Source organism: Lissotriton vulgaris, chromosome 3_1, assembly GCF_964263255.1.
Source record: "Lissotriton vulgaris chromosome 3_1, aLisVul1.2, whole genome shotgun sequence".
Lineage (NCBI taxonomy): Eukaryota > Metazoa > Chordata > Amphibia > Caudata > Salamandridae > Lissotriton > Lissotriton vulgaris.
This window is the reverse complement of record NC_141689.1, coordinates 980,338,078-980,359,615: the sequence shown is the minus strand read 5'-3', so window position 1 is coordinate 980,359,615 and position 21,538 is coordinate 980,338,078. Positions and strand designations below refer to the sequence as shown.

At 48.6% G+C, this 21,538-nt stretch overlaps 1 protein-coding gene across 4 annotated transcripts in view; it reads left to right on the top strand.

The window, feature by feature from the left end:
- VPS13A (vacuolar protein sorting 13 homolog A) overlaps nt 1-21,538 on the top strand; it is a 2,146,181-nt gene that overhangs the window by 605,611 nt on the left and 1,519,032 nt on the right. For all 4 annotated transcript variants that reach the window (XM_086961343.1, XM_086961342.1, XM_086961345.1 and 1 more), the window contains exons 28-29: nt 9,201-9,260; nt 9,361-9,523. In XM_086961343.1, coding sequence (XP_086817469.1) covers nt 9,201-9,260; nt 9,361-9,523 — 223 coding nt within the window. The remainder of the gene's footprint in view (nt 1-9,200; nt 9,261-9,360; nt 9,524-21,538) is intronic.

Below are 21,538 nucleotides of genomic sequence, written 5' to 3'. Positions count from 1 at the left end.
CCGTTTATGAATCAACTCCACACTGTCCGCCTGGAAGGCAGCTTTTCTATCAGGTAAAACAGGGAGCACACTGATATGTTTACATTGTGGGGAGTCTGAGACAGAACACTTTGTATTAAAAGGCATAGAGTACCCTCAGTTTTATATCTAACATTTGGAGTTCAAGAACGTTGCCTTGGAATTGCCATGGAGTTCTATGACGTTACAGAGTCGTTACAGAGTCATTCTCTCGGGCCTCTGCCTCGCCATAAGCCTTTCAGACAGAGAATAACCGAAATATGTAGGAATTTTCGAGCTTTATTATATTCATATTTTCTTGTATGAAGGATGTCACATGATTGTGGTTTGCTCTTATGTAAAATCATTGATTGCACACAGTCTATAATTTGCAGATGTAATTATTTTATTTCCATTTTCCAAAAGCAATACTCATGCAAGACGTTAGTTTATCTGCAGTGTGCAGTTCATTTCCAGGCTGAATTCTGCCATCTGTCTTGCTGCACGCTGATTTGGGTGGTCAAAGATTGGGAAGCACAGTGTACATCATTTGCGGTTTATGGAGCCCTGATGGAACTGTTCGCATAGGTCAGTGGTTGGGGATGTCACAGGGTGAGGAAGCAAGGAGACATTTAATGGAAGTCTAGAGCTGCTTGCATCGCATGCAGTGTCACATTTTGGTGGGCAGGAGCTTAGTACCACATTTCCCTACCGTACTGCGCACCCTTGCCCACCATGACCGTCATCGTTGGGGAGAAGTATAGCAAGGGAAAAGAGCCTATCTCTACCACCCCCACACCTTCTGGGTTCATTTGTGGTTTATGGAGCCCTGATGGAAGTGTTCGCATAGGTCAGTGGTTGGGGATTTCACAGGTTGCTTGTGCCTCTGTTCCCTGCTTGTCATCCCAGTTTTTCTGTGCCTCTGTTCCCTGCTTGTCATCCCGGTTTTTCTGTGCCTCTGTTCCCCCGGTTTTTCTGTGCCTCTGTTCCTTGCTTGTCATCCCGGTTTTTCTGTGCCTCTGTTCCCTGCTTGTCATCCCGGATTTTCTGTGCCTCTGTTCCCCCGGTTTTTCTGTGCCTCTGTTCCCTGCTTGTCATCCCGGATTTTCTGTGCCTCTGTTCCCCGGTTTTTCTGTGCCTCTGTTCCCTGCTTGTCATCCCAGTTTTTCTGTGCCTCTGTGTGCGTGGCTCTGTCTGTGTGTGCGTGGCCCTGTCTGTGTGTGTGTGTGGCCCTGTCTGTGTGTGTGCGTGGCCCTGTCTGTGTGTGTGCGTGGCCCTGTCTGTGTGTGTGCGTGGCTCTGTCTGTGTGTGTGCGTGGCTCTGTCTGTGTGTGTGCGTGGCTCTGTCTGTGTGTGTGCGTGGCTCTGTCTGTGTGTGTGCGTGGCTCTGTCTCTGTGTGTGCGTGGCTGTGTGTGTGTGTGTGTGTGTGTGCGTGGCTGTGTGTGTGTGTGTGTGTGTGCGTGGCTCTGTGTGTGTGCGTGGCTCTGTGTGTGTGGCTCTGTGTGTGTGCGTGGCTCTGTGTGTGTGCGTGGCTCTGTGTGTGTGCGTGGCTCTGTCTGTGTGTGTGTGCCCGTGGCCCTGTCTGTGTGTGTGCGTGGCCCTGTCTGTGTGTGTGCGTGACTCTGTGTGTGTGTGTGTGTGTGTGTGCCTCTGTCTGTGTGTGTGCGTGGCTCTGTCTGAGTGTGTGCGTGGCTCTGTCTGTGTGTGTGCGTGGCTCTGTCTGTGTGTGTGCGTGGCTCTGTCTGTATGTGTGTGTGTGCGTGGCTCTGTGTGTGTGTGTGTGCGTGGCTGTGTGTGTGTGTGTGTGTGCGTGGCTCTGTGTGTGTGTGTGTGTGTTTGCGTGGCTCTGTCTGTGTGTGTGTGTGTGTGTGCGTGGCTCTGTCTGTGTGTGTTTGTGTGTGTGTGGCTGTGTGTGTTTGTGTGTGTGTGGCTGTGTGTGGGTGTGTGGCTCTGTGTGTGTGTGTGGCTGTGTGTGGGTGTGTGGCTCTGTGTGGGTGTGTGGCTCTGTGTGTGTGTGTGGCTATGTGTGGATAGTTTTTTTGTAGGTGGCTCTATATGTGAGTGGCTCTGTCTGTGTGAGGGTGGCTCTGTGTAGGTGGCTCTATGTGAATGACTCTGGGTAGGTGGCTCTGTGTGGGTGGCTCTGTATGTGTGTGTGTGTGTGGGTGGCTTTGTGTGTGTGGCTCTGTGTGGGTGTAAATGCAATAGGTCATGCATTTGTGAGCGATTAAGCTATTGGCATTGTAAATGACAATGCCATTTATTTAACGATTAAGCTATTTGCAATATAAATGACAATGTCATTTATTTATGATTACAAAAAAAAAAGTCATGAGCAATGCCGATAGCTCTACCTTTAATAATGCCGAGACCATTGCATTGTAAATGCTTGTTATTTGTGCACCCGGAAAAGGTTGTCCTCCGGACTCATCCATCCTTCCTTCTCAAAGTTGTTGCTGCCTTTCACATTGGGCAGACCATCACGTTGCCCACCTACTTTCCACCTCCGCATCCTTCAAAAGAGGAAGAGAGGCTCAACCATCTGGACCCAAACCATGCGCTGTCTTTTTATCTGGACTGCACCAAATAGTTCCGGGTCGATGACCAGCTCTTTGTTGGCTACGTTTGTGGCAAAAAAGGTCAGGCCGTACGCAGGCGGACAATCTCTAGATGGGTTGTTTTGTGTATCAAAGTCTGTTATTCTGTGGTGAATAAGGAGCCTCCAGTGGGGCTGCGTGCCCCTTCCACCAGGGCGAAGGCAGCCACTACTGTTTTAGTGCGAGGAGTTCCTCTGAATGACATCTGTCAGGCAGCTACGTGGGCATTGTTGCACACCTTTACGAAACACTACTGCCTTGACAACCAAGTCTAGAGAGACGGCTTCTTTGGCAGTTCTGTTCTCCAGGACTTTCTGGTGTGCTCTTTGTTCGCCGACGCACCTCCGGGGTTGGTATTACTCGGGTAACTATTCTAAGGTAAGGAATCTGACTAACCTGTTTCTTTCTGATGAACAAGTTACATACCTTCGGTAACGATGTATATGTAAGAAACATTGGTTAGTTATAGATTCCTTACCGCCCCACTCATCCTCCCCGTTCTGTGAAATGATTTCTAGGGTTAAGGTTATACTTTCAGAGCCTAGTTTTGTGCATCAGTGGTCAGTGTCTTGCATGGCTCTGCATTTCTGGCATGAAAAGTCATGTACAGAACTGATAGCAGCACGCAAGGGCGGCGTCTAGGTAGCTACCGCGTCATTTCGGCGACCACAACGCCAACAACGGACACAGAGTCGACAAACGCCATCTTCCGACACGCAGAAGTACTGCTGACGAAAAAACTTTTCGGATCCAGTCTGACACCTGGGGGTAATTCTAAGGTAAGGAATCTATAACTAACCTATGTTTCTTAGAGATATATCGTTACCGAAGGTAAGTAACTTGTTCTTTGTGGCTTGCCCATCTTTTCTACACACCAAACAGGTCTATGTAGTGATGGAATGGACGCCGTTCCCTCTATTGCACTCCGTGTTTTGCTAAATACCCTTGGACTGATCTGCACCTGGTCTGCAACCTCTTTCTCTCCTGGGAGCACGACAAGGCTTCCTGCAATTCCTGCCGCTCCTTCTGTTTGAAGAAAACCCTTCCATACTGTCGTCTTCGACATCTCGAAATGTTGCGGAGGAGTGGACACGAAACACCGGACAACTTTGATGCCCAGGACCTCGAGGGCCAGCTGGGGCAGTCAGCCACTGACAAAGAGACCTTCTCGCTAGAACCCAACTGGGGTTCCGACCCCGAAACAGAGGACTTATCTCCTGCCCAGCAGGCCCGGAGTATTGACCCACCTCCCCTTCTTGCCTGGCACTGATAGCACTCTGAGCATGACCCACCTCTCCTGCTTGCCTGGCACTGATTGCACTCTGACCACCCCCTTCCAAGGGGTCTGTAGTCCAGCCTTGAAGCCTGCTAACAAACTTCATGTCCACCACTGCCTCTCTGTCAAGGTCAGCACTGAGTACACACTTTGGACACCATGCCCAGCTTTGGCCTTCTCTGCACCAAAAGCTTTTTTGAAACACCTTTTGGAGCCAAGGCCTTTGGCATCAAAGTCTCATTCGCCTGAAAACACACACCGGCACCAAAGCTCTCCGCATCGGAACCTGCCTCCTCTACTGGCTCTGTTGTACTTGTTCTTCAGTGGCTGCAGGAAATACTTGAGAGCCTTCAGCATCATATCCTGACCCACCCACACACTGGACGCATCCTTGCCAGGGCACTGCACCAACCAAGGCTGGGTCCAAAGCAGAAACTCGGCTTTGAGGAAGCCCTCGACCTGCCACCATAGCCAAAGAGCAAGAGGAGATCCGAAAATGCAACCAGCCCTCCACTACTTTCTCGTCCACCTCTCCTCCTCTTCTCTCATCCTCCACCCCCCCACCTATACCTGCTGACCCCCCTCCACTTTGTCCTCTGGGTCTTCATACTCCGGGTTTGTGGGGCATAGTCCAGGGGACCCCCTATGACTTGCACCTACGGGATGATCTGTGGGATGATTATGATTTAGATCCTCCCAGGAACACGGATGCCAGCCTTCAAATGCCACCCTACCACCACCACCTATCACAAGGTCCTCAGCAGGGTGGCCTATTTCCACAAGGTGGAAATGAATAAGGATGCCATCCAGGAGGATTTCCTGATGGAAACCCTTTTGTCTTCTCAGTGTTCTAAGGGGATGCTCAAACCAGCTTCTGATATTTTCAAGGAACCTTTTAAAATCCGGGCGGTCACTCCTAGGGTAGACAAAACATATAAGGCCTCTCCGTCAGACCAGGTCTGCATTAAAGACCATCCCTCCCACCAAAACCCCAACTCCATTGGTAGACCATACCTCCTGCAAAAGGGCCAATACACAGGGCCCCTGCAATAGCTCATCCTCACAGAACATTTCCACGTCGTCACTCTACAGGATGTCATAAAAGTGCTGCAACAAGGCAACTTCATGACTGCCCTCGACCTCAAAGACGCATACTTCCACATTCCAATTCACCCGGCTTACCGTCGCTACCTCCAGTTTGTGGTAAGCGGCAAACATCAGTTCAAAGTGCTGCCGCTCTGTGTCACCATCACACCCAGAGTGTTTACAAAGTGTTTAGCAGTGGTAACTGCGCACCAGCGTGGCAATGGCACCTACATATTCCCGTTCCTGAATGAATGGCTGATCAAGAGCACAGCTCCCCAAGAGTGCCTCGCACATACTCAGGCCACTATAAACCTCTTACAGGACCTGTGGTTTACCATCAACGTGCCCAAGTCCCACTTCCAAGCCTTTCCGATTCAACCCTGTCTGGGGCGGTCTAAAAGTCGGTGGTCAACAGCCAGGGCCTTACTGGCCGTAGCAGGCACCCAGCATTTCCCTGGTGGGTCGCCAGGGTGAGGACCGTTTTTGTTACCAGGGGCCGGCAATATCGGCCCCCTGTAACAAAATCGTCAGAAACCGGCTGTTGCGCACCCATCCTCCCCATGAGGGGGGGGGGGGGCAAGTAGTGTGCCAGGGTCGGTTTCGGTCCCCAGTCCGGCCCTGTCAACAGCACCTATCCCAGCTCATTGCTTTCTCTTTTTCAGCCTGATCACTAGGTCACAGTCAGAACAGTCATGCACCTCCTCAGAATTGTGGCCTCCTGAATTGTTATATTCATCCATGGCAGGTTACATATGTGGCTGTTGAGAGAATGCTTAGCAATAGCCCAAGCTGAAGATCATTCGAAAGATCTAGTGTTGTTCTTCAGTGCCGCTTGTTGCTCTTTGCAGTAAGTGACACCAACAACCTATTGCAGTGCCAGTCCTTTCTCGACCCATTCCGCAGATCACCATTAGAACAGATGATTCCCTGATTGGCGGGGGTCATTTACAGGACCTCATTGTCCAAGGTCAGCTGCTACCCTGTCACCAGGGTCGCCACATCAATCACCTAGAACGGGTGGCCATTCATCTAGAACTGAAAGCCTTCCATTGTCACATTTTGGGCATGGTAGTTCTCATTTTTACAGATAGGATTACCGCCATGTACTATCTACAAAAGCAAGGCAGCACTCATTTTACTCTACTCTTGGTGTTAGCTGAGACCATTTGGCGGTGGGCGCTCCGCCACAGAGTCCATCTGCTGGTGGAGTACCTTCCAGAAGTGGACAATGACTGCAGACCTCGGCAGGATGCAGCAACAAGTCAACAAGTGGTAACTCCACCTGTGAGTCCTCCTCCAGGTCTTCCAGAAAAGGGTGAGGGGTGGAGAGGGAGGTTCCCAACATAGACCTCTGCCGAAATTGTGAAATGCCCATGCTGCATTACCAGGTACCCACACCACAGTCCATGTGCAATGCACTATGGATTAATTGGTCAGGGACATTAGCCTAAGCTTTTCCGCCTCTCCCACGTCTTCCATTCATGGTTTGGAGGCTATGGCAGATGTCTCTCACCCTTATCCTGGTGGCTCCCACATGCGCTACGCATCCCTGGATCACCATCATTCTAGAACTCTCTGTGGTTCTGCATGGGAGGCTCCCAAACAGAATTAATCTTGTCACTCAGAGACATGGAGAGATCAGGCACCTTGAACCCTAAACCTTCCTTTTGAATGCATGAACATCCTTAAGGGAGCATGCAGGCCCAATACCCATGCCTACTTTGCGGCAAAGTGAAAACAATGTGTCCACTACTTCTTATCGCAACACTGTGACCCTTTGGCAGCAGGCATCCAGGACATTGTCTGCTACCTTCAACCCTTACAGACCTGTGGAGTAGCCTACACTTCCATTTGGCTCCACTTAGCTGCAGTGGCTGTCTACCTGCAAAATAGAGAACACATATTCCTCTTTAGGATCCCTGTTATCAAAGCTTTTATGGAAGATCTGAGAAGAGTCGTTCCTTCAAGGGTCCCCGTGGTTCCTGTATGGAATCTAAACATCGTTCACACTAGACTCATGTGACCTCCCTTTGAGATCCTCCATTCTTGCCCCTTCAATTCCTCTCCTGTAAGGTGGCCTTCCTTGTCGCTGTCAACTCCTTCAGGCGTGTCAGTGAGCTCCAAGGTTTAACATTGGAAGAACCTTTCTTTCAAGTCCACAGAGATAGGGTCGTCATCCACATTAACCATAAGTTCCTTCCTAAGGTGGTTTCTCTCTTCCACCTTAAGCAATTCATAGAGCTACCAGATTTCTTTCCCCAACCCAATTCCATCGCAGAAAGGGCTCGCTGTACTCTGGATGTGAAGCAAGCCCTTATGTATTATGTGGATAGAACGCAACCCTTTTGCAAGGCTGAACAACTTTTTGTTGCCTTCTCAAAGCTGTACAAGGGGTGGGTCTTTCCAATTCAGGCATAGCCAGGTGGATTCTTTAATGTTTCCAGATGTGCTAATTCAAACAGCTAGAGAACTTTCCTTATCCCCCCAGAGCCCACTCTGTCTGTAGAAAAGGGGCCTTTGTGGCCTTCATAGGGAACATTTTTATAGTTGTTATCTGGTCCATACTACACACTTCTACCAAACATTGTATGGAAATATTGGCATGCCAACAAGTTAATTTTGCCCAGGCTGAACTCCTTACACTTTTTCAATCCAATCGATTTTTGCAAAATCCAGACTTGCCACTCTTTAGGGGAGAACTTTTTTACAGTCTGTGCACAGCTTGTGTATCTACAGCCAAACATGCCTCGAATGCAAAATGTTACTTACCCTATGAGCATCTGATCGTGGCATGTAGTGCTGCAGATTCACATGCGTCCACCATCCTACCCGGAAGCCTTTTGTTGTTGCAGATGTCCATTATTCTTTACTTTTCTCAGCTTGATCATCTCTCTCCTGTATCACCACATTCCATGTTCATCCTCGCCCACAGTGCAGAAAAAATCTAACAAAGGAGCTGATGCCCATGTGCATTACCAGCAGTAGGTGAAGTACCTTTCGACTCAAGAAGGCTTCCTCAAACAAAAACAACTTTCACTCCTCAGGGTCCAAGAGTAGAAGGCAGGAGTATGCACAGCAAGTAAATCTACAGCACTACATGCCACAAACAGATGCTTACTGGGTAAGTAACATTTTCCTTCATAGTACAGAAGGAAAGCGAATACCACAAATTTCAAAATTGATGGGTGTGTAGCTGCATTTTTTTTTTCTCACAAGGACATTGTTCATCAGTGGGGGCTAAGATAACAGGCCTTAACTGCAAATCAGCTTTACTGTTACATTTCTGCTTGTGGAAATTAATACTTGCTACATTTCAATATCCAGAAATCGTCATGGATAAGTAATCATATGCATCAACAAAAATGTATTGATAGGCAGGGTTCCAGAAATACTTTATGAAATCTTAAACATTTATTCCAACTATAGGAGTTAGCCTCAAGGACTATGTTTCCGTCAGTTTTGTGAATCAGTGCCTTTAGGAGTCCAATTTCAAAAGTTATTTGCACAACTAAGTCACCCAAAGAAACTTCAGAATGTGATAAAAAAGTTTTAGGCTAACAGTGGAACCTTCTCACAGCCAGCACCTAACCTATTATCGCTCTCAAAGTTATCCCTTCTATGCTTACAAGGGTCCGTGTGCACACCGACTAGCAACCACCGTTACAATGCCTATTTCCTCAGGAACTTGCACATTTAAACAAAAAAGCAACGGTGCACCACATATTAACAATAGATCAAAATAGGAACTACTGTGAAGTCCATATCCAATAGAAACACAAGAAGAATTCATCCGTTTTTTGTCCCTTCATTCCATTTTCAAAAAGAGCACACACAGTACAGCCGACGCGTTTCGTCCTAGTGCAGGACTTCTTCAGGGCACTAGATAAAAATCAGATGTCTTCCTGGACTGGGGAAGAACTAGAGAAAGATACTGCTCAGAGCTTTTGTAAATGAAATTTCACACAGAAAATTCTGCTTTATTGTGGAGTGTTCCATTTGTGCATATCTTTCCAAGGCGGGCAGCTGCTAAAGGTGGTGAACACCTACATGTTTGTAAAATGTGCATCTATTAATACATCTTTTGTGAGTAGTTTACCACCCTGAAAATTATTAAGATTGACTCCAAGCATTGGCATGAGTAAGTCCATTTTCAGGGTGTCCTAAATGATCCTACTTGCAAGACTGTATTGCATTATAAGGATGTGACTAATGGTATCATCATTTTTGTTGTTTTTAATGGGCAGGCTGACCTGAATGGACCAGAATTTAAGACAACTTACAAAAATGTTGAGCAGCTAATTAAGGTATGATTTGATATATGTTTTTCCGAACAGCCCGCCTTTAAAAATGTTTGTTAAAACCATTACACAACTGTTCCTGTTGTTTTATTACCTATATTTGTAGGTCAACTTCTCCTCGCTGGATATCCATTTGCATACTGAAGCACTTTTGTGCACCATGAACTTTTTGAATCATCTTGTTCCTCAATCTGAGAATAAAGCAGCACCAGAAGAGGTGCAGGACGTTGAAGAAGAGAAAAAAGAAGAAGTTCATAAGAAAATAATAAGTATGTTCCATGTGTATGAAATATAATTTCGACTTTGAATACTTTTCACTGTTTCTATTGGTGCTGTACATTTGATGTATTTAAAAGTTAATTTTTTTGGTTCAGTTAGCAATAAATCAGATGAATGTATATTTTTCTATAGGAAGTCGGCTTCACAACTTACCTTTATGCTGAGAAATAAGAGTGAAGATGTACTTAAGAGCAACAGAGTGTAGAGCTTACCTGAAGTTATTAAAGCTAGCCAGCTTTGATGCACATTGGAGTATTATGTCCTGCATTATTAAAATACCAGGGTATGGGGCTTGAGTTCAAGCAGAACATCTTGAGGTTCTTCATGTTTATGGCATCTTGAAATAAGTAAATATTTATTTGCAGATTATTTAAAATCATTGCATTTTGAATAAAGCATCTTGTTAAAAAAAAGTATTATCAGTTAAAAGTGGTTCCTAGTTAAAATTTCATTACATTGTAAAATAAAAACAATGGCCCATCTAATGTTTTTTGCGTAGGTACAGCTGTGGGATTAGATAACTAGGGTTTTTTGTTTAACAATAGTGAAGGGCTGGCACACAGTTCAGCTAGTGGTTGGCAAGATCTTTACTTCGAGGTTACCTGCCTCACAGCTGCCGTTGTTTTTCTCGGGTGTCCGGGCTGATGATTGTAGATTATTCCCTGTAAACGTGTTTTTTATTTAGCGATAGTAAAGTGATGGCGCACAGTTCAGGTAGCGGCTGGCAAGATCTTTACTTCGAGGTTCCCTGCCTCACAACTACCGTTGTTTTTCTGCGGTGGCCGAACTGATGTTAGTAGATTGTTCACTTGTAGAAGGAACTTAGCGGCCATGCTGGAGAGCTGGATTGATTCGCTGTCAGCTCTGCAGAAAGGCATGATCTTATATTGAGTGCCCGAAAGGCGGGCAAAGTAGTTTTCGCCTTAAAACGTTTACGGCCGAGCAGATGCATAAAAAGTGTAGTAGACTTTCGTCAAATTGACCACAAAGACGGCAGAGAAGGTTTGGCCATCTTTGTTCCCATTGCGGCACCTGATCTTTTATAAGAAAGGCTCCCATTCATGTTTTTAGGTAGAAATGCTGGATGGTTTGCGGAATATGGCACATGGTATGGTTGGGGCCACCAACTGCTGTAAGATTATAAGACTGAACAGCTGTGTTTTTTGCCTGTCAGTACCGCTTTATCCATCGACCACGATTTTAGTTTGGCAGCTTGGTTGGCAACTTTTTTGAATGCTGCATGGCTAATGTTTAGCTCTCAAGCCTCTTGTAAGTTGAATGATGACAAAGCTTGGCAGAGCACAGTTGACCAGCTGTTTCTGGTCTTTTGTTGGCTTTCCATTTCAGACCAACATAAGGCATCCAAGGACTCAGGCGTGGCGGCTCTCAACTTCCAGCACAGTTTAAGTAGGGAGGCCATTCTCACCGGGAGCTGGTGCTGGAGCCTGAATTCCAAGCGCACTTGGGCTTGGCAGGTATGTCGTGTTATAAGGTAGATGCTTTTGAACATGACAGACTGTATTGAGAATTGTTGCGTTTTTGCCCTTCTGGAGTTCTGAGTCATAGGTCAATGATGGTAAACAGTTGGCGCTAATAATTTGCTGTGAATGTTTGAGACAAGCTCCCCATTTTTTTATTTATTGGCTTAAGGGCAAGAAACTGTTTGTTTGCTGATGCCCTTCGTTGGGCTAGATAATTTTAGAAGTTTAATCTAGAGCCCAGTACCACCCCTACGTATTTGTAAGTGTTCACCTGTTCGGTCTTATTGCCAACAACTTTACATTTGAATTTGAAATTTTGCTGTCTGTTTTTTGACAAGAAGCAGATGACTTTGGTTTTACTGTAGTTTAGCTTCAGGCCTAAAGATTCTGTTATGCTATGTCGGGTGGATATTTGATGCTGCAGGCCGATGGAAGTCTGGCTGCATAAAACAATGTCGTCAGCATATTGTAGGCAGTGGACTGGTGTGTGTGCGAGTTTTGATGAATCGCTCAGGACTTCAGATAGCAGTGTGTCCAGGTCTGCTGTTTAAATATTAAAAAGGCACACCTGTTTGAAATCAATGGATGTGGGGATCTTCCTAGTCATTTTGTCGCCCTTCCCTATTTTAATTTGTACCCAACTATTGGAGTATGAATTGACGATCGCTTCGAGAAGGTGTGGAGGCACTCCCCATCTGGCCATTTTTGCCCATGAAAGGCATCTCGGACTGTGTTGAATGCTTATTTTAAATTGACAAAACAGATGTATGAATTTTAGGCCTTCTGGAAGGCTTTTTCGATCATGAGAGTGAGAGCCAGAAGGTTAGTGGTTGTGCTCATGCCTGACCGGAACCCAGTTGGTGTAGCTGGGATAATTTTCTTCGACCAGTGCCATTGCTTCCAGGTCTAACAGAAGGTTAGTTTTGTGAAGTTTTGCTTCAACATAGATCAAGGCAATTAGTCTGTAGTTTGCCGGATTTAAACATGTGGTGGAGAACACTACTTTTCCATATCTGAAAGAAACAGGTAGTGTTAGATTCCTTACCTTAGAATATCCCCAGGCGTCCGGCTGGATCCGGAAAGTTTTTGTCAGCAGTAACCTTGCGCGTCGGTAGGCGTCGTCTGCGGCACCGCGTCCTTCGTCGGTGTCGTGATCGCCGGGAGGACGTCGTCGGAGTTCTTAGACGCTGCCCTCGCGCGCTGACGTTAGTTCTTCTTTTTTCCGCGCCAGCTAGAGCGGATCCGGGAAGAGCAGTACTCTTAGTCATTTTTTGACTAACTTATTGATCTATTTTGAATCTTTTTCGAGTTGACTTCGACTCCTGGTGCTGTAGGGATGCCTGGCTTCAAGCCGTGGGACTCCTGTCACAGCTTGATGTCGGTGACCGACGCCCACCATCGGTGTCTCTACTGCCTCGGGGCCGACCACGACGACAAGTCGTGTCCCGACTGCCGGGCCTTGACTAGGCGGGAGCGGTCCTGCAAGCTACTCGAGATCCGGCAGTCGGCTCAAGGTTCCAGTTGAGGAGGAGGTCGAGGGACCGGTTGCAGAGCCACAGTCGTTGCTCGTTGAGTCATCGCCAGGACTCGTCGGGCTCCAAGTCCTCGGTAAGTCGAGGCACTCAAAGAAGTCGTCGAAAAGGTGACATCGCTCTTCAGACTCCCCTCGCCGCTCGCACAACGCGGCTGAGGGTTCGGGCGACACGGTCCGCGCGGCTCCGTCGGAGCCACTGGCGCGCCTCAATGCCCATACCCTCCGGTCCCTGGCCTGCGAGCGACGCCGGAGGAGATTCGTGATTTCCTCATCGTCATGAGGACTCATTTCCCTCCGTTGAGGCCTGCCGGCGCGCATTAGGGCCCCGCAGACCATCGTCAACTTTGGTCCCGACACCGCTGGCCCCTGCAGGATACGTCCCTGGATCCCGGTCGACGTCAGTTGACCTTACGACCCCTCCGCTGGCGTCTACCCCCATGGTGTCACTCCTGGCGCCGTCCTCTGACGATGTCGGCCCCAGTTTCAGCCCCGTTCCGGGTCCGGTGTCAGAACGGCGCTGCTTGGCGCCGTCTCTGGCGTCGGTGGGTGAGGCCTTCACCTACCACCCGGCTCTGTCATTCCAGCCTGTTTACCAGGAAACGGATGAAGGGGAGGAATGGGAGGGGTCTAAGGACCCTCTGGCACAGCAGTGCCAGTTGAGCCAAGACTGGGCAGATGAGCTAGGTGAGGCCAGTGGTCTGGACACTTTGCCCGACACTGGATTCATCTCTCCTCCCTCTGTGGCTACGAGGAGGGTGCCACTTATGGTGTGGTGTTGCGCAGGGCTGCCAAGACCTTGGCTCATGAGCTCCCTGCTACGGCCGTGAGGACTAAACTCCTCACTGAGGTGCTTCTGCCGCCAGTAAGCTCCTCTGAGCCTCTACTGTCGTTCAATGAGGCCCTCACGGACGTTCTGTTGGGCACCTGGTCCAAGTCCTCCACGCATCCCTGTGGATCGGAACGTGGCCCGACGCCACCACCCGGCTCCATGCGACCCTAGCTTTCTGTCCGTGCGCCTTGCCCTCAAGAGCCTTGTGATCGAGGACTCTATGTCCCAGACCGCATTCCCGACCGCTCCCCCGGATCAGGAATCCAAAAGGTTTGGGAAGAAACTGTTCTCCTCATTGAGTTTGGGGTTGCGGTCTATCAACACCGCTTGCCTTTTGGGCCGTTATACCCACTCTTTGTGGGACACGGTTGCTGACGTGCTGCCCCTGTGCCCGGAGGAGGTCCGGACCCCCCTTGGCCAACCCCTTGCGGAGGGGCCGGATGCAGCGCGTTATTTCATCAGGTGTGGACTGAATACCACGGACTCGCTGGGAAGGGTATTCCCACAACGATGGCGGTTCGCCGCCACGCCTGGCTGAGGTCCGCCAATTTCTCGGGAGATATCCAGGCCACGCTCATGGACAAGCCATTTGATGGCCGCTGCCTCTTTGGCGACAAAGCAGACAGTGCACTTTTTTTTTTTTTAAACAATTTTTTATTGAAGTTCTTTGGATTCTTAAAAATCTGTACCGATATATACAATGTCAAAAATCAAGAACAAGGCATATGTAAAGTAACATTACATGCAGAATACAAACAAAATAGAATAAATTGAAATAAAAATAAAAAAAATAAAAAAAAATAAATAATAATAAAAATTATAGGGCTACTTTTTACCAAGCAAAAACAGATCCATAGTTACTCAAAAAACGAATCCCAAGTCTTTTCAAATTTCCTCAACCCTCCTATCCGTTTTGCATATAAAAATTCACTTCTTCTAACATTTCTTATCTTTTGCTGCCATGCTTGGAGCGACGAGACCTGAGTTGATCTCCAATTTTGCAGTATTAACGACCTTGCTACAGCCATTGCAATATATAACAATTTGACGGTTTGATCATCAATTTCCAGTTCGAGATCATACCCATAGAGCATCAACTTTTCATTATATAAAATCTGAATCTTACAATCAGTTTGTAGAAACTTAAATAACTCATTCCAAAAGGGTACAATTTTAGAGCAGTTAACTATGGTGTGAGACCAATTAGCAGGGGAAAAGTGCTGGCATCTAAAACAATTGGCAGATGTGTTAACGTACATTTTTGAGATAGCGGCTGGTGTATAATATAGCAGCCATTTATTAAAAAATAACATTCTTCTCCAATTAGCACCCCGTAACACTTTAAAGTTTAACTCATTTAACGTTTTCCAAACATTTACAGAGAGAACATGATATTCTTGATCTTGCCATTTTTTAATAGCTTTCGGGGTGATAAGCAGACAGTGCACTTGAGCGTTTCAAGGACTCCAGGGCTGCGGCAAAGTCCTTGGGCCTGTCAGGCCAGCGCCATTAAACTTCTGCTTTTCGCCCCTTTTGTGGCCAAGGAAGGGGCACCCCCACACGTCCTGCCAGCCACAGGCCGAAGAACCAGCCTCAACGCGGCTGCTGACGTGGAAACCGCCGTGGCGGTGCCGGGGGACACAGCAAGGTCAGTCCACAGCCACTCTCGCAGCATCTGCCTCAAAGCCTTCCTAGTCCAACCTTTCAGGCCCATTCGACGCCAGTGGGGGGCAGGGTCCGCCATCACCTCCTCCACTGGCGCTCCATCACGTCGGACAGGTGGGTGCTGCAAATCATCCGAAGGGGCTACTCCCTCCCCTTCGAGGCGACCCCTCCAGCCATGCGACCGCAATGCCACCACATGTTAGGGGATCCCTTGCAACTTCTGCAGGAGGAAGTTATGGCCCTCTTGGCCAAGGGGTCCATCGAGTTCGTTCCTGGGCCAGAAGTAGGACGTGGTTGCTACTCTCACTACTTTATGGTACCCAACAAGGGCAAAGAGGCCTACGCCCTATCTTGGACCTCCGGAGCGTCAACTGTTTCCTCCGGAAGGAGAAGTTCAAGATGCTGACTTTAGCTCAGGTCCTAGCTGCCCTAGACCCTGGAGACTGGATGGTTGTGTTTGACTTGCAGGACGCATATTTCCACATTCCCGTCCTGCCGTCCCACCGGCGCTACCTGCGGTTCACGGTAGGCCACACGCACTTTCAGTTTACCGTGCTCCCCTTTGGCCTTACCAGCGCTCCTCCGGTGTTCATGAAAGTGATGGCGGTGGTCGCAGCTTATCTGCGCAGATCAGAGGTTCCAGTCTTCCCCTATCTCGGCGACTGGTTGTTAAAAGGCGGGCTCGCCCCAAACAGTCGTTTCCCACCTCCAGACTATGGCCGACCTCCTGCACTCGCTGGGGTTCTCCATTAACGTGCCGAAGTCACACCTGTGCCCCTCTCAGAAGCTCCTTTTCATCGGAGCGGTTCTGGACTCGGCGCAGTTTCGGGTTTATCCTCCCGAGCAGCGGGTTCGGGATATTCAGGGTCTGATTCCGATCTTTCAGCCTTTATCACGAGTTTCGTCAGGTTGACGCTGCGGCTCCTGGGGCTGATGGCCCCCTGCATCCTTATGGTGCCTCGCGCCAGGCGGAGGATGTGGGCTCTGCAGTGGGACCTGAAGTTTCAGTGGGCACAGCATCAGGGCAACCTGTCCAACCATGTCCTGATCTCGGAGGGCACTGCAAGTCAGTTGCAGTGGTGGCTCACGAACCGCGATTGGGTCAGCGGCAGATCCCTCTCTCTACCCCAACCGGAGCACGTAGTAGTGACGGATGTGACCCTCCTGGGATCAGGGGGCCACATGGGAGAGGCGGAAATCAGAGGCCTCTGATCTCCGGCGGAGTCCCGACTCCATATCAACCTTCTGGAGTTGCGGGTCATTCATCTTGCACTGAAGGCATTCCTTCCCTCTGTCCGGGGAAGTGTAGTGCAGGAGTTCACGGACAACACCATCGCCATGTGGTATTGCAACAAACAGGGCGAGGTGAGGTCGTGGACCCTATGTCAGGAGGTTCTGTGCCTCTGGACATGGCTGGAACATCAAGACATTACCTTGGTGGTTCAACACCTGGCAGGTTCTCTGAATGCCAGGGCAGACAAACTCAGCCACTGGTGCTTGATGGATCACGAATGGCGTCTGGACGTGGCGCAAGATCTCTTTCAGCAGTGGGGAGAGCCTTGGTTAGATCTATTTGCCACCGAAGAGAATGCATAATGTCATCAATTTTGCATGTTGGAATTTCCAAGGCGGCACTCGCTCTGCAACGCTTTTCGTCACTAGTGGAGCTGCGGACTGTTGTATGCCTATCCCACTACCAACATTCGGCGCAACCGGGCCCAAGTCTTCCTTGTGGCTCCGGATTGGACACGAAGATAGTGGTATCCCGAGCTACTCAGCATGGCGCTCGATCCCCCGATCCAACTGCCTCTTCGGGAGGATCTCCTGTTGCAGCAGCAGGGGCCGGTCCTCCACCCGAACCTCTCCAGCCTCTACCTGCATGCGTGGAGATTGAACGGCGACAGTTGACAGCTTTTGATCTTCCTCTCGAAGTCTGGGATGTCATTCTGGCAGGCAGGCATCCCTCCACTAAGACGGTCTACGCCTGCAGGTGGAACAAATTTATGGCATGGTGCACAGCGAAGGCTCTGGATCCCTTTTCTGCCCCTCTTTTAGAGGTCCTTCTGTTCCTACTATCCTTGGCCCAGCAGGGCTCTGCTCTGGGCACTATCAAAGGTTATCTTTCGGCCATCTCCGCCTTTCTAAGGCTTCCAGATCAGCATTCTCTCTTTAAGTCCCCGGTTGTTTAAAGTTTCCTGAAAGGCATTACACACACGTTTCCTCCTGCGCCTTTCATAATGCCTCAATGGGACTTAAATCTTGTCTTGACCTATCTGATGTGTACTCCCTTTGAGGCCCTTCATAGCTGTCCTTTACGTCTTCTCACTCTAAAGACAGCTTTCCTGGTAGCTATCACCTCTGCCAGAAGAGTGAGTGAGCTCCAGGCTCTTTCTTCTCAACCTCCTTTTCTTTCTCTTCATCCGGACATGGTAGTTTTGAGGACCTGTCCTTCTTTGTTGCTACAGGTTGTCACGCCCTTCCACATCTGGCAGACCATCACTTTGCCCACCTTCTTTCCGCCTCTGCATCCTTCGAAAGAGGAAGAGAGGTTCCACCGTCTGGACCCAAAATGTGCGCTCTCGTTCTATCTAAAGCGCACGCAACCGTTCCGGGTGGATTACCAGCTCTTTGTTGGCTATGTGTGTGAGAAGTTGGCCTGGTATATGGTGTTCACTATTCTAGTGATCACCTTGCACCAGTCCAAACAACCCTTATGGTGATGGTTGTAAGTCAACCTCATAGACCAGCTATCCTAGTGGTAGCGTGTACAGAACAGTCTTAGGGTAAAAGACTCTTGAGGGCGTGTAAAGCCAGTTTACCATATGTAACCCCTTGAATATCAAATGAAAAGACACCACACAGGATATATATAAAATATATATGTATTTATTTCTAACACACTCCTCTGAACTCTTTGAGGTCAGAGGCCAAAGCACATAACAAGACACTTAGTTAATATACGTTAAGTTGCACAATTTACCGTTAGGCCCTAGGGGCGAAGCAAACCATATACTAAGAAAGTGGTATAAGTAGCACGTCACGAGAAAAAGAAAGGCCTAGGAAATCGCGGGGACTACACTGTCTCAACAATAGTTTAGAAGTAGGAGGCCCACAGGTGGCGCGTGCAGTGTCTTTACACACACGCGGGATTCAATGCAAAGTCAATGGGAACTTAGAAGTTGGATATAGAAGGATTTAGGATATTTCCGGTTGAGCTAGAAGGAAACAACTAGAGACTTAGACACTTGGATAGTCAATACCCTTGGGAGCACCGAAGTACTCGCGTTACCTCACCCACGGATGGCGGGTGCATAGGTGTGAAGATGTATCGGATTTCATCGTTGGAGCCTATGGAGACCTGAAGAAAGATGCTGCAGGCGACCAGGAGGAAGATGTCTGGGTGGATTCAAGGGTGGATCGAGGATGAAGAGGACCTGAAAACAGAGGGGACAGAGTCTGGGTCACTAGCCAGTGACCGGGTGGAACCAGGAAGGAACCAGACGACGTCGAGGAGCAATCAGGTGCTGTCTTGAAGCTTGTCTTGGCAGCCACGTGGACCAGGAGGCGTCGACGACGACCAGGTGCTGGAGACAGGCTGTCCCACGAAGGTTCTCGCAGATAGAGGGGTCGACTTCTGGATTGGAGTCGACAAGCCTTGGCAAAGGCAACCCACGCTGGATACAACAAAGGCTACGGGTGCAGACCAGCAAGGTCTGAGGTGCTTCACCTTTGCAGGGAAGCAAGGGCCAGTCTGGAGCAACCAGACCAGCGAGGTGGTTCAAAAGGATTGTCGTCACAGAGGCTACTAGCCAACGGGCCATCAACCGGACAACGCGTCAAACAGAACAAAAGAAGAAGGGCCCCACGCAGGACTCGTGAAGTTTGGGGGGCTGATCTTCGTCGCAGATGGAGCTCGGGATCGGGGCTTCTCAATCCCCAGTGCACAGCTTCGAGGGTACCTCAGGAGCTGCACGGGTAGCAAGTTGCAGGCTTTTCAAGATGTCCGGTCCCACATGTCTCGTTGCCTCCACGGATCTCAGCTATGCTGCAGTCGTGAAGAGAGGGTCAGAGAGGTCTGGAAGTGTGGGTCTTGTCAGGCTCTGTGCTCGGGTTCCGGCGGGAACGTCGACAAAGCAAGCCGTTGGTTTGCTGGATGGTGCCTGGTTGCCCAGGGTGGTCACTCCTTGGCCACAAGGGAGATTCTTCAGTCTTCTGATTCAGCAGAATGTCGAAGGTCCAGAGTTTAGTTTCAAGTTTTCAGTCAGGATCAAATCTAAAGTCTCAGGACTCATCTCCTACCTTTATACTAATAAAAGGGGCTGGATTACAGACTAGGTCCCTCCTGTGGGTGGGACCAGGAAGGGGGATGGTAACACCCACTCTCCTTTGTTCAGTTTCGCACCAGAGCTGGGGCTGGAGTGCCCCAGCAATCCGGTTTGAACTGGGGTATGCATGGAGCACCTAATGTGCCCCAGGCAGTGTCTCATTCTATTCAGCTCTCCCTCTCCCAATACACAAAGTCCTGTCTGGGGTGGTGCTCGCACCTCCCCAGGCAGGAAACCTATTGTCCAAATCTCCGTGACTGGAAGGACTCCCAGCAGCAGTAGGTCAAACTTGTGTCGGTGGCAGCAGCGTCCATTTTGTGACGCTGGGGCTCTGGTTAACTTTAACCGGGATAGTCAGCAACAACATGTCTTCTCCCTCTAGAAGGGTGGAATGCTACCTCCGTCGCCAGAATTGGCGAGGGGGTAGTATTCCAAAGCGTATGACACCTTACACAACATGTTTGGATAAAGCCAAACCAAAGTTATCATTAACCACAAGGATTATAATGCACTTAAGAGTATATGGTATGGCGATATCATGAAACAGCAATAAGGGCATGGTTCCGAAAGCTGCAGACAGGCTCAGCTCATGCTAGAGCACCATCTTACACATAACCAAGCACTCTGCCTCCAGGATTGTTAAGGCCTGCCATAGGAGTGACTTACAGGTTACTATGTGTCTGTATATAAGTAGGTATAGGAATACTATACCTAAGCAAGGGGTGATTACACGACCTTGCCCCAGCTGAGTGATCAGCCAGTTGTGTCTATTTGAGTGGCCAGCCAGGGGTGGCATAATACATGCTGCAGCCCATGGTAGGCCTTGGTTAGACCTATGCCCTGAGTACCTAGGGTACACTTCTACAGGGGCTGACAAGGTGAACCAATTCCCAATTGTGAGTGCATCTGTGCTGTGGGTCTGATTAGCAGGCCCACAGCCATATTGATGGGGAAATACTGGCACCCTCCCAGGAGCATATCATGAATGAAACTCACCAGACACAGCAGGTTGCTCAGAAACAGAGTGAAATGTATTTATTGGTACCAAAAGCATGCATCATTGCTAATTAGCAAGGAAGAAGTTAGATCTGCCACCTTAGGGGCTCTCAGACCGCTTCTTCCCAGAGTGACAAGTTTCTAGTTCTTATATACTCTATGAAGTGCCATGTCAGCTGAACTAGAATAAGGCACCAAGCCAAATATGGCTGACATGGATGTGCAATGTCTGCACCATGCAAAACAGCCAGATATGGGCAGACCAGAAAGGAAGGCTCTGCACTGTGTAACATTTGCATATCATGTAGTCAAGACAAGCAAGGTGACCTGTTAGGGTATACAGAATAGCTTGTTGAAGCTTGTCCAGTCAAGGTCAGATAGGAAGCCATTTTGAGCTCCAGGCCTCATGTTAATGTGATCTTATATAATCATGAACTCTTTGGAAGTACATGCAAATGAATTTATATGGATATTCATATATATTTTGTAACAATCCTCCCTTTTGGATATACCTATCCAACATTAGTGTAAAACCAAAATATATATATATATGTCTATATATGTAGGAAACATTGGTTACATATCTTTGGATGGCATTACACAGTCTTTGCATAAAATGCATATATTGTCACATTGATACATCTTGATGATATCAATATTATATCAGCAGGCTGTTGTGATACCAGCAGTAAGTGTCCAACAAATATTGTCTCTGTGCAATGCATAGTGCTACAGTGACACTTCTATCTCAGTTCCTGGGCACCTTTTGCAAGTGTCAGTACTTTAAAGGCACGCAGTAAGCGGTCATCTGCTTCTCCTCCTGGTCCGCAGTCGTCTTGTTCAGGGGCAGTGTCACGGACCTGCCCTGCGTTGTCCTCTTCAGTCTATTTTTCTGCAGGTGCAAACCATCATGTGTACTTCACGCAGCAGCATCAGTCGATGTAGATGTTGTGTCCTTCTGACACTTTATGATGGGCCCTCATGGATCATGGAAATGGTCTGGTCTGTCCTCTTCTTGACTGCTGTGTTGCTCAGATCCTCTGGTGACAGATGGTTATCTCTTTCTGGTACCGTCCTCTCAGGCGTTGAGGCGCTGCCTTGCGTCTTCTCCCCTCAATCCATTCATGGCGTTGGTTCACCGTCTGTGGTCCAGTCCACCTAAAACTAAAAGAAAC